Here is an 18,252-nt window from a genome sequence, read left to right as displayed (position 1 = left end):
ATTATATATATGAGCAAGTCTGCCAGTACTAAATAAAAGGAGTTTTTCTTTTTTTTAATAAAAAAAATTAAAATGTTTTAGCTGTGATGGACTCCTGCCTTAGCCCCAACCTCCATGATCCCCCCCCCCCAGCTCTCTAACCCTCTCCCCTACCTAATTGCCGCCATCTTGGGTACTGGCAGCTGTCTGCCAGTACCCAATTTGCCCCCAAAACAAGTGTTTTTTTTTGCAATTTTTTGCCATTTTAATATTTTCTGTAGTGTAGCAGCCCCCCACAATACCCCAACCCCCTCCCCCTCCCAGATCCTTATATATTTATTTATATTATATTTTTGTCCCCCCTTCCTTTCTCATTGGTGGCAGTGGCCATGTAATCGGGCGCGCACGCGCACCCCCGCGCACGCGCACGCGCACCCCCGCACGCTCCCGGCACCCGGCGTGCACATAGCACTTACAGGAACCGGATGCCGGGTAGCGATGGGCCGCCCACCCGCCTCCCTGATGTGCTCCCACCCACCAACGAACCGGCACCATCGCTACCGGTGCAGAGAGGGCCACAGAGTGGCTCTCTCTGCATCGGAGTCTTCTAAATGGTATTGCAGGATGCCTCCATATGGAGGCATCACTGCAATACCCTGAGAGCTGCTGGAAGCGATTGCGATCGCTTCCAGCACTCTCTTAGACAACTGACGTACCAGGTACGTCTATTGTCATTAACTGTAAGTTAATGCATGACGTACCTGGTACGTCAGTTGTCATTAAGGGGTTAAAGGGACACTAAAGCCAAAAATTTTCTTTCATCATTCAAGTAGAGAATACAATTTTAAACAACATTCCAATCGACTTGTATTATCTCAATTGCTTCATTCCTTAGATATTCTTTGTTGAAGAAATAGCAATGCACATGTGTGAGCCAATCACACAAAGCATCTATGTGCAGCAACCAATCAGCAGCTACTGATCCTATCTAGATATGCTTTTCAGCAAAGTATATCAAGAGAATTAAGTAAAGTAGATAATAAAAGTAAATTAGAACGTTGTTTAAAATTGTATGCTATTTCTAAATCATGAAAGAAAAAAATTTGGGTTTCATGTCCCTTTAAGCTTAAATTCTTTGTTGAAGCGAGCTGCTGATTGGTAGCTGTACATATATGCCTCTTGTCATTGGCTCACCAGATGTGTTCACCTAGCTACCAGTAGTTTATTGCTGTTCCTGAGCCAACCTAGGTATGCTTTTTAACAAAGGATACAAAAAGAACAAAGCAAATTAGATAATGGAAGTACATTGGTAGTTTAAATGTCCTTGCTCGTGTCATGAAATATATATATATTTATATATTTGTTTCATATCCTTTTATATTCACTTCTTTCTCTTGGTATCCTTTGTTCAAAAGCAGGTAGGTAGGCTCAGGAAGGTTGCTATTTGGAAGCACATTTTGCTTTAAAGGGACATAATACTCATACGCTAAGTCACTTGAAAGTGATAACTGTAAAAAGCTGACAGGAAAATATCACCTGGACATCTCTATTAATAAGGGAAGATATTTTACCTCACAATTTCTTCAGCTCACCAGTGTAAGTGCAGCTGCAAGTTGAAAAAAAAACAGGAAAAAAAACCCACAATAGCCAATCGGCATCAGCAGTGCTGAGGTAATACTTTGCTGTGATCTCATGAGATTTAATAGAACTTAAATAAACTGAATAGGAAAATAACATGACTGTACCTGCACATGACAGATACACACTCCCTAGCAAGTCCTGGGACTAGCATCCTGACTGGCTGCTTAAAGTCTCTTTACAATGAAGTGTGAATACTTAGGACATTGTGAGGTAGAATATTTTCCTTTTTTACATAGAGAAGTTCAGGTGATATTTTCTAGTCAGCTTTTTACAGCTATGTTGTATCAGTTTCAAGTGCTTCAACATTTTGGTATCGTGTCCCTTTAACTGTTATACATTGTGCACTCAGTGCTGCCATCTGTTGATCAACAGTGTTTTTGCAAAATTGCTTCCATATTGTTCTCAAAACCTAGGTACTCTCTTCAACAAAGAATACAGTGAGAACAAAGTAAATAATATAATAGAAGAAATTGGTATATTAATTCCTACATGCGTATGTCACTCCTGATTGGCTCAGTGACTTTGCACTTCTTAGGAGCTGCAATGTGCTTCAGCTCCTAAGTAGGACTTTAGCTTTGTGATAAAACAATGTTGTACATGCTGTAACAAATTAGATCATTTATGTTTTTGCATTAGAATATCTCTTTAAATTAAAAAAAAAAATGTAAAATTATTAAAATATAGGGACTAGGACCAAAATGTGTTTTATTTGACTGTGAAATGATAAAAACTGTTTTATGCTAAAGATATATGAATTGGGAACATAAATTAAATGAAACTGCTCTCATTTGTACAGATGAAGATATTGCTGATGTAGTGAAATTTGAAATAACGGAAGATCTGTATGTGAGGAGTCAGTTGGAAGTGCCAGATGAGAAAACCAGTGTCAGCCGAGGTGAACAAACACATATGTAGCATCTATAAGACGTGGGTTACAAGCGAGCGTGCACATGTATGTCTGCGGGACGTGGGTTACAGGCGAGCGTGCACATGTATGTCTATAAGACGTGGGTTACAGGTGAGCGTGCACATGTATGTCTGTGGGATGTGGGTTACAAGCGAGCGTGCACATGTATGTCTGTGGGACGTGGGTTACAGTCGAGCATGCACATGTATGTCTGTGACATGGGTTTTAGGCAGATGTGCACACATGTCTGGGATGTGTGCTACAGGCGAGCGTTCACATATGTCTATAAGACGTGGGTTACAGGTGAGCGTGCACATGTATGTCTGTGGGACATGGGTTACAGGGAGCGTGCACATATGTCTGAGAGACATGGGTTACAGGGAGCGTGCACATATGTCTGAGGGACATGGGTTACAAGGGAGCATGCACATATGTCTGAAGGACATGGGTTACAGTGGAGCGTGCACATGTATGTCTGTGGGATGTGGGTTTCAGGTGGATGTGCATATATATGTCTGTGGGATGTGGGCTACAGGCGAGTGTGCACTTATGTCTGAGGGACATGGGTTACATGCGGGCGTACATGTGTATGTCTGAGGGGCGTGGATTACTGGTGGGCATGCGCATGTATGAGGGACATGGGTTACAGGCGTGCACATGTATGTCTGAGGAAGTGGGTTACAGGCAGGCATGAACATGTATGAGGGACATGAGTTACAGGCGTGTACATATATGTCTGAGGAATTTGGGTTATAGGCGGGCATGCATATATATACCTGAGGGACATAGGTTACATGCGGTCGTGCATATATTCATATCTAAGGGATATAGGTTACAGGCGGGTGTGTATGTGTATATATATATATATATATATATATATATATATATAAACACACATAAAGTCCAGTACTCACTCACAAGCTCTCAGCTAGGATTAAAAAGCAAAACCGGAAGAGTTAGTTACCGCATTTACCACATATATATATATATAAACACAGTATCTCACAAAGGTGAGTACATCCCTCACATTTTTGTAAATATTTTATTATATCTTTTCATGTGACAACACTAAAGAAATGACACTTTGCTACAAGGTAAAGTAGTGAGTGTACAGCCTGTATAACAGTGTAAATTTGCTGTCCCCTTAAAATAACTCAACACACAGCTATAAATGTCTAAACCGTTGGCAACAAAAGTGAGTACAGCCCTAAGTGGAAATGTCCAAATTGGGCCCAAAGTGTCAATATTTTGTGTGGCCACCATTATTTTCCAGCACTGCCTCAACCCTCTTGGGCATGGAGTTCATCAGAGCTTCACAGGTTGCCACTGGAGTCCTCTTCCACTCCTCCATGACATTATCACGGAGCTGGTGGATGTTCGAGACCTTGCACTCCTCCACCTTCTGTTTGAGGATGCCCCACAGATGTTCAATAGGGTTTAGGTCTGGAGACATGCATGGCCAGTCCATCACCTTTACCCTCAGCTTCTTTAGCAAGGCAGTGGTTATCTTGGAGGTGTGTTTGGGGTTGTTATGTTGGAATACTGCCCTGCGGCCCAGTCTCCGAAGGGCAGGGATCATGCTCTGCTTCAGTATGTCACAGTACATGTTGGCTTTCATGGTTCCCTCAATTAACTGTAGCTCCCCAGTGCCGGCAGCATTCATGCTCCCACCACCATGCTTGACTGTAGGCAAGACAAACTTGTCTTTGTACTCCTCACCAGGTAGCCGCCACACACGCTTGACACCATCTGAACCAAATAAGTTTATCTTGGTCTCATCGGACCACAGGACATGGTTGCAGTAATCCTTGTCCTTAGTTTGCTTGTCTTCAGCAAACTGTTTGCAGACTTTCTTGTGCATCATCTTTAGAAGAGGCTTCCTTCTGGGACGACAGCAGTGAACGGCGTATGGTCTGAGCACTGACAGGTTGAGCCCCTCCCCTTCAGCCTCTGCAGCAATGCTGGCAGCACTCATACGTCTATTTCCCAAAGACAACCTCTGGATATGATGCTGAGCACGTGTACTCAACTTCTTTGGTCGACCATGGCGAAGCCTGTTCTGGGTGGAACCTGTCCTGTGAAACCGCTGTATGGTCTTGCCCACCGTGCTGCAGCTCAGTTTCAGGGTTTTGGCAATCTTCTTATAGCGTAGCCCATCTTTATGTAGAGAAACAATTCTTTTTTTCCGATCCCAGAGCGTTCTTTGCCATGAGGTGCCATATTGAACTTCCAGTGACCATTATGAGAAAGTGTGAGAGTGATAACATCAAATTTAACACACCTGCTCCCCATTCACACCTGAGACCTTGTAACATTAACGAGTCACATGACACAAGGAGGGAAAATGGTTAAATGGGCCCAATTTGGACATTTCCACTTAGGGGTGTACTCACTTTTGTTGTCAACGGTTTAGACATTAATGGCTGTATGTTGAGTTATTTTGAGAGACAGCAAATTTACACTGTTATACAGGCTGTGCACTCACTACTTTACATTGTAGCAAAGTGTCATTTCTTAAGTGTTGTCACATGAAAAGATATAATAAAATATTTACAAAAATGTGAGGGGTGTACTAACTTTTGTGAGATACTGTATATCTATATCTATATATCTATATATTTTATTATTATTCTTTATTTCTAAAGCGCCAACAGACCAACAGATTCCGCAGCGCTGATCTCTCTCTCTCTCTTTCTCTTTCTCTTTCTCTCTCTCTTTCTCTCTCTCTCTCTTTTCCTCTCTCTCTCGTATGCATCTCTTCTGATGTCTGAATTTATGACTTTAATGTAAATGTGTTATAAGTTCCTTTGTACAATTTCTGTGTGTATCCCCAGCCATTTGTCTCCCCCCAATCTCATTTGCAAGTGTGTGTAACTCCAGTCTACCTAACTAGTCTGCTTGTACACAGTTAAGAACTGGAGTTAGAAACTTGAGGGGGAAACTACAGTCCCACTTACAGGTAAAACTTACTAACTATACACCTGCACAATGATCTCCATGTCTTTTCTGCTATTTCTGTCTGCCCTTTTCCTAAAACCCTCTGCACTTCCCTATAACAACTTCCCCTATGCTGTCCTCTCATGAACTACTCTGTCTCCTTAGAAATACTTCCCCATCTAACTCTCCTGTGTCTAATCATACCTACTCCTACAAGTCTCACTCTCATCTTTTGTCAATCTCACTGCTGCTACTACTGCTTGCTGCTGGTGATGTCTCTCCTAACCCTGGACCTGCAGCAATCACCACACTTTTACACTCGCACTTTGTCCCCCACTGCAAAAACTCTAGGTCACGCAATCCTAACAATCTCTTCTCTATTAACCCACAGCGCTTATCCCCACTCTGTTCTTGTGCTCTTTGGAATGCACAACCTGTTTTTTTCTAATGCTTTTAGCAATTACTGAAACCTGGTTATCTTCTGACACTGCTTCCATTGCTGCTCTCACGCACGGTGGTCTCCACTTTAGCCACACGCCTGGGCTAAAGTGGTCATCCAAGATGGCGTCCCTCGAATTCCGATTGGCTGATAGGATTCTATCAGCCAATCGGAATTAAGGTAGGAATATTCTGATTGGCTGATGGAATCAGCCAATCAGAATCAAGTTCAATCCGATTGGCTGATCCAATCAGCCAATCAGATTGAGCTCGCATTCTATTGGCTGATCGGAACAGCCAATAGATTGCGAGCTCAATCTGATTGGCTGATTGAATCCTATCAGCCAATCGGAATTCGATCGACGCCATCTTGGATGACGTCCCTTAAAGGAACCGTCATTCGTCGTTAGTCCGTCGGGCCAGCAGGATGTTCCGCGTCGGAGGTCTGCAAGATGGATCCGGAAGAAAGAAGATTGAAGATGCCGTTGATAGAAGACTTCATCCGGATCATGGACCTCTTCAGCTCCCGCTTGGATGAAGACTTCAGCCGGATCATGGACCTCTTCAGCCCCCCGCTTGGGCTTGGATCAGGACATTGGAGGAGCTCTTCTGGACAGATCGTTGAACCCGGTGAGGTGAAGATAAGGTAGGAAGATCTTCAGGGGCTTAGTGTTAGGTTTATTTAAGGGGGGTTTGGGTTAGATTAGGGGTATGTGGGTGGTGGGTTGTAATGTTGGGGGGCTTGGGTATTGTATTTTTTCTTTTACAGGCAAAAGAGCTGAACTTCTTGGGGCATGCCCCGCAAAGGGCCCTGTTCAGGGCTGGTAAGGTAAAAGAGCTTTGAACTTTAGTTATTTAGAATAGGGTAGGGCATTTTTTTATTTTGGGGGGCTTTGTTATTTTATTAGGGGGCTTAGAGTAGGTGTAATTAGTTTAAAATTGTTGTAATATTTTTCTTATGTTTGTAAATATTTTTTTATTTTTTGTAACTTAGTTCTTTTTTATTTTTTGTACTTTAGCAAGTTTATTTAATTGTATTTATTTGTAGCAATTGTATTTAATTAATTTATTGATAGTGTAGTGTTAGGTTAATTGTAGGTAATTGTAGGTAGTTTATTTAATTAATTTATTGATAGTATAGTGTTAGGTTTAATTGTAACTTAGGTTAGGATTTCTTTTACAGGTAAATTTGTAATTATTTTAACTATTTTAGCTATTAAATAGTTCTTAACTATTTAATAGCTATTGTACCTGGTTAAAATAAATACAAAGTTACCTGTAAAATAAATATTAATCCTAAAATAGCTATAATATAATTATTATTTATATTGTAGCTATATTAGGATTTATTTTACAGGTAAGTATTTAGCTTTAAATAGGAATAATTTATTTAATAAGAGAGAATTAATTTCGTTAGATTTAAATTATATTTAATTTAGGGGGGTGTTAGTGTTAGGGTTAGACTTAGCTTTAGGGGTTAATACATTTATTAGAATAGCGGTGAGCTCCAGTCGGCAGATTAGGGGTTAATAATTGAAGTTAGGTGTCGGCGATGTTAGGGAGGGCAGATTAGGGGTTAATACTATTTATGATAGGGTTAGTGAGGCGGATTAGGGGTTAATAACTTTATTATAGTAGCGCTCAGGTCCGGTCGGCAGATTAGGGGTTAATAAGTGTAGGCAGGTGGAGGCGACGTTGTGGGGGGCAGATTAGGGGTTAATAAATATAATATAGGGGTCGGCGATGTTAGGGCAGCAGATTAGGGGTACATAGGGATAATGTAAGTAGCGGCGGTTTACGGAGCAGCAGATTAGGGGTTAAAAATAATATGCAGGTGTCAGCAATAGCGGGGGCGGCAGATTAGGGGTTAATAAGTGTAATGCTAGGGGTGTTTAGACTCGGGGTACATGTTAGGGTGTTAGGTGCAGACGTAGAAGTGTTTCCCCATAGCAAACAATGGGGCTGCGTTAAGAGCTGAACGCAGCTTTTTTGCAAGTGTTAGGTTTTTTTTCAGCTCAAACAGCCCCATTGTTTCCTATGGGGGAATTGTGCACGAGCACGTTTTTGAGGCTGGCCGCTTGCGTAAGCAACTCTGGTATTGAGAGTTGAAGCTGCGTTAAAAATGCTCTACGCTCCTTTTTTGGAGCCTAACGCAGCCTTTATGTGGACTCTCAATACCAGAGTTATTTTTATGGTGCGGCCAGAAAAAAGCCGGCGTTAGTTTTTCGGGTCGTTACCGACAAAACTCCAAATCTAGCCGTTTCTCTCTACAAATACACCTGCTCTAATCCTGGGGGACTTTAACATCCCCATTGATAACCCTGCCCCTGCTGCCTCTAAGCTTCTCTCACTCACAAACTCCTTTGGTCTCTCACAATCCACCCTACTCACCGCAATAGACACTCTATTGATCTGGTATTCTCCTACCTCTGCTCTCTCTCTTTCTCTCTCTCTCTCTCTCTCTCTCTTTCTCTCTCTCTCTCTCTCTGACGTCACCTGTCGCCCATTTCCCATCTCAGACCACCATCTGCTCACCTATAATCTTGATATACAGGCTAAACCTACTTCTCCCCCTCGCCCCCGCACCTGTAGAAATCTGCACACTGTGGATCCTCTCCAACTTTCAAACCTAATTCAAAAACGCCTCCCCTACACTTCCACGATATCCTGCCCTTACCTTGCTACAACCCACTATAACAATACTCTCTCCTATGCACTTGACACTTTGGCTCCTCCCTAAATACGTAAAACCCCACCAACCCTGGCACTCTAAGCAAATGCGCTACCTGCAAAAATGCTCCCGTGCTACTGAACTTGCCTAGAGGAATTCCTGCTCTAAACCAGATTTCCGCCACTATAGTTAATTCTTTATTCTTACTCCTCTGCCCTTCACGTAGCCAAGCAAACCTACTTCTATTCTCTTAAATCTACTCACTCCTCAAACCCTAAACGTCTCGTCTCCATTTTCAACTCTCTCCTCTATCTACCTGCACCACCCCCTTCATCTGCCTTTAGTGCTCAAGACCTGGCAGACTACTTTTTCAACAAAACACTAACCATCCGATGTAATATCCCAACACAAGACTGCAACCTTCCATCTCTGCCCCGGTCACCCCCTCTACCACTCTCGGCACCTTCCCCCCAACCACTGAGAATGAAGTGAGTTCCCTATTGTCTTCCTCACACCTCACTACCTGCCCACTTGACCCTATCCCTTCACATCTAATATCTTCTCTGTCTTCTACCCTCACTCCAGCTCTTGCATATTCAACATATCCCTTACTACTGTTTTATTCCCATCTTCCTTCAAACATGCAAAGGTCATCCCCATCCTCAAAAAACTCTCCCTCTACCCCAATTCTCCTGCAAACTACGGCCCCATATCACTGCTACCGGTAGCGTCAAAAGTCCTGGAAAAACTAGTTTTCGAACGCCTAACCCACTTCTTGTCCTCTAACTCATTTCTTGACCAACTGCAATCTGGCTTCCGTCCCCAACACTCAACTAAGACTGCCCTCACAAAGGTTACTAACAATCTTCTTTCTGCTAAAAACAACGGCCACTACTCTATACTTATCTTACTTGACCTGTCTGCTGCCTTTGACACCGTTTACCATCCCCTTCTCCTACGGACTCTCAGCTCCCTTGGGCTCTCTGACACTGCCCTCTCGTGGATCCGCTCTTATCTCTCTAATAGGTCCTTTTCTGTTTCTTTTGCTGGCGATTCCTCTCCATTGCCTCTGTCTGTTGGAGTACCTCAAGGCTCTGTTATGGGTCCTCTACTCTTCTCTATTTATACTTCCTCACTGGGTAAACTTATCAGTAGCTATGGCTTCAACTATCACCTCTATGCTGATGATACTCAGATCTACCTATCCACCCCTGCACTCTCTCCTTCTGTTCTTTCTCATATCAGTGTCTGGCATTTCTTCTTGGATGGCCTCTCTTTCAGGGTTTTTACCTGCTTTGTTTGCTATGTGCTGCTGGCAGCCATTTTACTCACCTCTCTTGCTGACTCTGGTGCATAGTGTGTGATGCTGCTCATTTCCTGCACGCCCTGTTATGGCCAGACTGGTGTACATCATCCATGTGAGACAGGTTGCAGTCTCAGAATTGTGATGTCATCACTTATTTAAAGGGCCTCTGTTCAGTATGCTTTGCCCTTGCGTTGTCTCAGACCTGTTTGTGAGTTCCAGTTCCTGTGTATTACCTGGCTGTCTGACGTCCCTCCTGGTTCCTGATCCTGGGCTTGTTCCTGACTCTGTTGTTCTCCTTGTTCCTGATTCCGGCTCGTCTGACTACTTGCTTTGGCTCCTGACTTGGCTCGTCTGACTACCAGCTCTGGTTTTGACTCCTGGCTTATTTTATTTGTGGACTTTTTATTATTTTTGTTATTAATAATGGTGTGATTATTTTTGCACTTCTCGTCTCAGTCTGATTCCTGGCACCCTGACACTACGCAAGGGCCATGAATCCTGATGGTGCTAATTATCCACCTTTACCTACCATCATTTCCAGGATGGATGAACAGGATCACCGCTTGGATCAATTTGCACTAGCACTGCACATTTGGACCAAAGTGTCCCGCAAGTTATTGCTGCTCCTGTTTCCACTACTGCACCTAGTCCTACCAGGAGCATGTCCGGTTCTGCACCTCTACCTCAGCGATATGGAGGCGATCCTATTCAGTGCAGATGGTTTTTGAACCAGGTGGGCATTTATTTTGAGATGTTACCTCAGGCGTTTCCCTCTGACAGAGCTAAGGTGGGATTTCTCATCTCGTTACTCTCTGACACAGCTCTTGCCTGGGCTAATCCCTTGTGGGAGACTAATAAACCTGTGATTTCAAACTACCCTGAATTTGTGGCCTCCTTTCGAAGAGTATTTGATGTTCCGGCTCGCTCCTCCTCTGCTGCTAAACTACTCATGTCCATTCAGCAAGGTACAAGATCTGTTGCTCGGTATGCCATTGAGTTCCGTACGCTTGCTGCAGAGGTAGGTTGGAACAATAAAGCCCTTGTTGCCGCCTTCTTTCATGGGCTCTCTGATGCGATTAAAGACAAAGTTGCTGCCAGAGATTTACCAGAGGATCTCGAGGCATTGGTGTCTTTTTTTTTTTTCTCAGACTCAGAGAGAGGCCCTCTTTCAAGGAGCGTTTGCGGAAGCCTCCTGTTCTGTTGTCTCCTACGTGTTTGTTCCCACCCATGCCTCCCTCTCCTCCTATGCCTCCTGGTCCGAGTCACCAAGTACTGCTCAGCCAATGCAGTTGGGATTCACGCGTCTCTCCGCAGCGGAGAGGGCCTTTAGGATGAGAGAGGGGCTCTGCCTCTATTGTGGGTTACAGGGCCACCTTTTGAAGTCTTGTCCTACACGGCCGGGAAACACTCACACCTAAGGTCCTGTCGGGGGCAGACCGTGGGTGGTTTATCCTTGTCCCCGGAACCCCTTAAGGAGAAACCTTTGGTCACGGTTGTCCTTTCCTGGGTGGACTCCTCCATAGTCCTCCATTGAGGCCATTGATGGCAGGCCCCTTCAACCCGCACTCGTTACTCACCTTCAGCCCGCACTCCATTATCCATGGCTGTTGGGGCTCTCCATTTTTAAACCCTCCAGTTCCAGGTGATAAATTCACTGCATTTTCCAGTTGTTCTGGGCTATCCCTGGCTCCAAAAGCACAATCCCAGTCTCGACTGGTGCAGGTCCGAAATTTTGTCGTGGTCTCTGCAATGTATTTCCACTTGTCTTCGGAAACCAGTCAAAGTCTTGTCCACTTCTTCGGTATCTCAATTGCCAGAGGAGTACCAGGAGTTTCTAGAGGTTTTTGACAAGGTGCGTGCCGGTACGTTGCCTCCTCACCGGTCTTACAATTGTGCCATAGACCTGCAACCCGGAGCCATTTACCCTCTGTCTGTTGCAGAGAATTGTGCTATGGAGGAGTGTGTTGCCGATGCTCTGTCGTGGGGGATCATCCGCAAATCCTACTCTCCTGCAGGGGCTGGCTTCTTCTTTGTGAAGAAAAAGGGTGGCGAGTTAAGACCATGCATCGATTATAGGGGTCTTAAGCGTCTTACTGTTAAGAGTGCTTACCCTATTCCACTCATTACGAAACTCTTTGACCGCCACAAGGGAGCTACGGTCTTTTCTAAACTTGATTTGAGTGGAGCGTACAATCTCATTAGGATCAAAGAGGGCCACGAATGGAAAACAGCATTTAACACCAGGAGCGGGCATTATGAGTATCTTGTAATGCTCCTGCTGTTTTCCAGGAATTTATTAATGATGTCCTACGAGATATGTTGCAACAGTGTGTTGTGGTGTATTTAGACGACATCCTCATACACTCACCCACACTTGAGGCTCATCGTTCTGATGTTACATGGGTTCTTCAGAGACTACGTGAGAACGGCCTGTTTTGTAAACTCGAGAAATGTGAGTTCCATCAGACTCAAGTAACCTTCCTAGGTTATGTTATCTCCGTTGCAGGGTTCTCCATGAATCCTGACAAGTTGTCTGCAGTGGCCTCACTCAGTTGGTCTTGGTCTATTCAACGTTTTTTGGGGGTTCACCAATTACTATAGAAAGTTTATTAAAAACTTTTCTTCCTTTTGCCCTTATTAGTAAAGGAGTTAGACCAAATCAGAGATCCTTAATATCACACTAGACTCGCATAAAAAGAAAATAGCAGAGAAACTTACCCCATTTAAATGGAACATACTTTCTCTTAAATATCTAGGAATCTACCTTGCCACATCTATAGAGACAATACACCAGCTTAACTATGAAAAGATTAAAGAGGAGATCATAAGAGATCTATCTTGGCTAGGCCGTATCAACCTGATAAAGATGAATATATTTCCTAGAATTTTGTACATTCTCCAGAAACTGCCAATCCCCTTGACAGAAAAATACCTAAATACACTACAACGAGCACTGAGTGATTTTACATGGCACAAGAAACACCCTAGAATTAATAAACAGCTTATGTCCTTACCCAAAATACAAGGAGGGCTTGGCCTACCTAATTTAACCTATTACAGGTACGCAATATTTCTACAAAGAATAGTCGACTGGAATATACATGGTAAGCTTAAACGATGGGTGGGCATAGAGCAGAGAATTGCTCAAACACCAAATCTTAGTAGACATTCCTGGACATTCCCAACACAAAAATGTAAACACTTTAATACTACCCCTTGATATCAGAAACTTACACGATGTGGAATAAAATAATGATACAATTTCCGAATCTTTCTTCAAGACCCTCCCCGCTCACGTCCTTGGTAGCAAATGGTGAATTTAATCTAGGTACAAGTATAGAGAAACACTGTTACCCTTCTCATATCCATGACTTCCCGATATGCTGGCTTATACAGAACGAGCAGATTAAAACACAAGCTGAACTAATACAACAAGGCTTCACCTGTCTCACTAACTGGTTCACATATAGGCGTATTCACAGTTTTATCACAACTCACAAACAATCTCCAAATATGACTAGACCATTAACTAACTATGAGCAGTTATGTATCAGGAGCCCCCCAGTTCGTCACACACTATCGATGATATATAAGATACTAATCACCCCATTCCCAGGGCATCCTCTCCCATACCTAGAAAGCTGGGGAAGAGATATAGGAATAATAATTCAACAACATACAGGCATGAAGATAGTCCAATCCACACTAAAAACTTCCATCTCTACGGCCACTACAGAAATTAACCTAAAGATACTAAATAGATGGTATTACACACCTCAAAAAATTCATCGATTATATCACAGAGCTAGCAATAAGTGCTGGCGTTGTGGCCACGTTAATAGTGGCATGACTCACATGTGGTGGTGGTGCACAGTTATACAAAATTTGTGGAGATCTGTTATTAATGAAGTAGAGGATATATTAGAGCTCCAATTTCCATTGGACCCACTACTTTGGCTACTGAATAAACCTCCTAAGATAAAACATAAACCCTCTCTTAAATTATTTTTTATCATGTCTAATAGCGTGAAGTTTTTAATAGCTAAAAATTGGAAATCAAAAGACCCACCCACAATTGAAATCTGGGTACAGAGGGTATCTGAGTCGATCCATCTTGAGGAGCTTTACTATCTGAAACACGATAGATTAGATACATACTCGGAGATCCTGACAACGTGGGAATCGTACATTAAGAACAGATAGTCTCGTTCTAAGCTCACAATTAGTGGGGTGAGAGATAGTACCAAGAGTACAACGTAGTCCTGTGGGCCTTTTACTGACACATAGAAAAATGAGAACAATCAGAAGACAATTTTGTCCCATATAAAACTACATACAGATATTAAGATGAGGTCATTCTTAAATTGACGTGGGTTACACCGGTCCAAAGTTAAGTTGTTTCATTAATTAATTAGCTTAAAAATATCTATGTACTATATCAAACTCTGTATGTAATAAAAATGGAGCTGCGTCTCCAAAAGCTGTAACTTTTATTTCATAATTTACATAATAAAGCTAATTTAAAAAAAACAGACATGACCCGTAAAGAGAATGATCCACTCTATTGGTCACCTACTGCCATTAAGGCCTTTGATAGTCTTAAAGGGACACTCAATCAAAATTAAATTTTCATTATTCAGATAGAGCATGCCATTTTAAACAACTTTCCAATTTACTTCTATTAACAAAATGTGCACATTCTTTTTATATTTAAACTTTTTGAGTCACCAGCTCCTACTGAGCATGTGCAAGAATAAGTGTGTATGCATTTGTGAATGGCTGATGGCTGTCACATGGTACAGGGGGAGTGGAAAAAGACATAACATTTAAAATTGTCAGAAAAAAAATCTACTACTTATTTGAAGTTCATACTAAGTGCTATTGCATTGTCTTGTTATCTTGCATGTGTTGATTATGCAAATCTACTGTGTTGACTGGTCCTTTAAGACTGCCTTTGCTGCCACTCCAGTTCTGGCTCATCCTACTCCTGTCCTGTTCTTGAGGTCGATGCATCTGAGACTGGAGTAGGTGCCCTCTTGTCTCAACATCCTACGCCTGATGGTTCCTTGCATCCGTGAGGTTTTTTTCTCTAAGAAATTGTCTCCAGCGGAGTGCAATTATGAAATTGGCGACAGGGAATTACTGGCCATAATTTTGGCACTCAAGGAATGGAGGCATCTTCTCGAGGTTACTAGCATACCAGTGCTCATTCTTACTGAGCACAAGAATTTAACTTATCTATCTGAAGCAAAACGTTTGACGTTTTTATGTGGTTTCCTACCTGTCTGGTAGTAAGAATGTTAGGGCTAATGCCCTCTCTCGACAATTTTCTCCTCTGTCCAAGGAGGAGTCTGTACCTACTCCAGTTATACCTCCTGACCATATTTTGGCTACCATACGTAACAATTTGACTTCTCCCTTGAGGGAGGAGATCCTGGCTGCACAAACCAATGCACCTCCTGTGAAACCTAGTGGTAAGTGTTTTGTTCCTGAGAATCTTCTAACTAAATTTTTGCACACTTACCACTATCCTAAAGCCGTAGGTCATCCAGGCAAGAACCAAATGATTTGGTCTGTCACTTGACAATTCTGGTGGCCAGGTCTTCGTTCTGATATTGCTGCATATGTTGCCTCCTGCTCAGTCTGTGCACAGAATAAGACTCCTCGACATCTTCCTGTGGGTCTTCTTCAACCTATTGCTAATGGTGAGCGTCCTTGGACACATTTTTCGATGGACTTCATTGTCAAGCTCCCTGTTTCCAATGGCAATACTGTTATCCTTATGGTGGTTGACCGTTTTTCTAAAATGTTGCATTGCATTCCCTTGAAGAAACTGCCTACCCCTCAGGAGCTTGCTTCAATTTTTGCCCGGGAGGTCTTTCGTTTACATGGGTTACCCAAGGAGATAGTGTCGGTCCGGGGTAGCCAGTTTGTCTCTAGATTTTGGCATTCCTTTTGTGCTCAAATGTTGATCCAGCTTTCTTTCTCCTCGGCATATCACCCTCAATCCAATGTGGCTGCGGAACGGTCTAATCAAGCTCTGGAACAGTTCCTCCGTTGCTATATTTCAGATCATCACAATAATTAGTCTGAACTGTTGCCCTGGGCAGAGTTTGCTCGTAATAGTGCTATTATTGCTTCCTCCAAGTTATCCCCGCTCATGGCGAATTATGGGTTTCAACCATCCTTGTTGCCCGATTCATTTATGTCTCAGGGTATTCCGGCTTTGAAAGAGCAACTCCGTTCCACGTGGGTGCAGATTCAAGATTGCCTTCATCGTTCTATGTAGCGCCAAAAGTTCAAGGCTGATCGTAGGCGTCTGCCCGCGCCTTCCTACCAGGTTGGTGAGAGGGGTTGGCTGTCCTCCCACAAATTGAACCTTCGTGTGCCTTCCAATAAACTGGCTCCCCGTTATGTTGGTCTTTTTCGAATACTCCGACGGGGCAATCCTGTTGCCTACGCTCTTGACCTTCCTCCTGCAATGCGCATCTCCAATGTTTTTCATGTCTCCCTCTTGAAACCATTGGTTTGTAATCAGTTTACCACTGTGTTGCCTCGTCCCTGTCCTATCTTTGTTGACAACCATGAAGAATATGAGGTCAGCAGCATTATTGACTCTCGTATGTCCAGGGGCCGCGTACAGTATTTGGTTCACTGGAGGGGCTACAGTCCGGTGGAGCGTTCATGGGTTCCCTCCTCTGATGTTCATGCTCCCGCCCTCCTCTGTGCCTTCCATGCCAGTTTCCCAAATAAGCCTTTTGTCTTCCCGCGGGGGAGGGGTCGTTGAGGGTAGGGTACTGTCAGGGTTTTTTCCCTGCTTTGTTTGCCATGTGCTGCTGGCAGCCATTTTACTCACCTCTCTTGCTGACTCTGGTGCATAGTGTGTGATGTTGCTCATTTCCTGCACACCCTTTTATGGCCAGACTGGTGTACATCATCCATGTGAGACAGGTTGCAGTCTCCGAACTGTGATGTCATCACGTATTATTTAAAGGGCCTCTGTTCAGTATGCTTTGCCCTTGCATTGTCACAGACCTGTTTGTGAGTTCCTGTGTATTACCTGGTGTGATTATTTTTGCACTTCTTGTCTCAGTCTGATTCCTGACACTCTCGCCACCTAAAAATCAACAACATGTCCAAGACTGAGCTCCTTCTAATCCCCCCCTCTAATTCTACCGCGGTTTCTAACTTTTCAATCACTGTTGGTGGCACCACTATCTCCCCATCACCCAGAGTCCGCTACATAGGAGTTACTTGACTCCAATCTGTCCTTCATACCCCACATCCAATTGCTCTCTTCATCCTGTCGCAACCACCTACGCAATATCTCCAAAATTCGTCCGTTTCTGAGTGCTGAAACTACTTAACAGCTAATCGACTCTCTGGTCATTTCCCAACTTGACTACTGTAATAAGCCTACTAACTGGCCTTCCTCTCTCCTGCCTCTCCCCTCTTCAATCCATCCTAAATGCCTCTGCTAGGCTAATCCACCTCTTCCGACGCTCTGTATCTGCTGCACCTCTCTGTGAGTCCCTTCACTGGCTCCCCATTCATAGCAGAATTAAATTCAAAATTCTCACCCTAACTTACAAAGCCCTTACCAACGCAGCCCCCCCTACCTGTCCTCACTCATCAACAAATATACTCCAGCCCGCCCCCTAAGATCCAACAATGACCTGCTCCTTGCATCTTCTACCATCATCTCCCATGCTAGACTACAGGACTTCTCTCTTGTGGCACCAACCATCTGGAACGCACTTCCTCGAGCTGTCAGACTTTCCCCTAACCTTTCCTCCTTTAAACGCTCCCTAAAGACATTTTTGTTCATTGAAGCCTATCTCCAAATCAGTAACAAATGAATTCCACTTGCCTAATAGCTGCCCTCATCTAACTCCAAACTAACATCATTCCCACCGTTGCAGTCCCCACCTCCTGTTTCTCACCCTCCTAACCATCTAGATTGTAAGTTCCCATGGGAACAGGGCCCTGTACTTTTATATTTGTACCCATGGACAGCACTGCGGAATGTGTTGGCGCTTTATAAATAAAGAATAAATATATATATATATATATATATATATATATATATATATATATATATATATATATATATATATATATATATATATATATATATATATATATATATATATAGGATGTGGGTTATAGGTGGGCGTGCATATATATACCTTAGGGACGTGGGTTACAGGCGGGTGTGCATATATATACTTGAGGGACGTGGGTTACAGGCGGGCGTGCATATATATACCTGAGGGACGTGGCTTACAGGCGGGCGTGCATATATATATATATATATATATACCTGAGGAACGTGGGTTACAGGCGGGCGTGCATATATATATATACATATAT

The 18,252-nt window shown here is 43.2% G+C and overlaps 1 protein-coding gene across 2 annotated transcripts in view; it reads left to right on the top strand.

The window, feature by feature from the left end:
• The window catches only part of LOC128666923 (oocyte zinc finger protein XlCOF6.1), a 138,434-nt gene that overhangs the window by 25,860 nt on the left and 94,322 nt on the right, over nucleotides 1-18,252 (top strand). For both annotated transcript variants that reach the window (XM_053721744.1, XM_053721743.1), the window contains exon 5: nucleotides 2,417-2,515. In XM_053721744.1, coding sequence (XP_053577719.1) covers nucleotides 2,417-2,515 — 99 coding nt within the window. The remainder of the gene's footprint in view (nucleotides 1-2,416; nucleotides 2,516-18,252) is intronic.

The sequence above is a fragment of the Bombina bombina genome, chromosome 7 (genome assembly GCF_027579735.1).
Source record: "Bombina bombina isolate aBomBom1 chromosome 7, aBomBom1.pri, whole genome shotgun sequence".
Classification (NCBI taxonomy): domain Eukaryota; kingdom Metazoa; phylum Chordata; class Amphibia; order Anura; family Bombinatoridae; genus Bombina; species Bombina bombina.
This window is presented reverse-complemented; position numbering and strand designations above follow the sequence as displayed.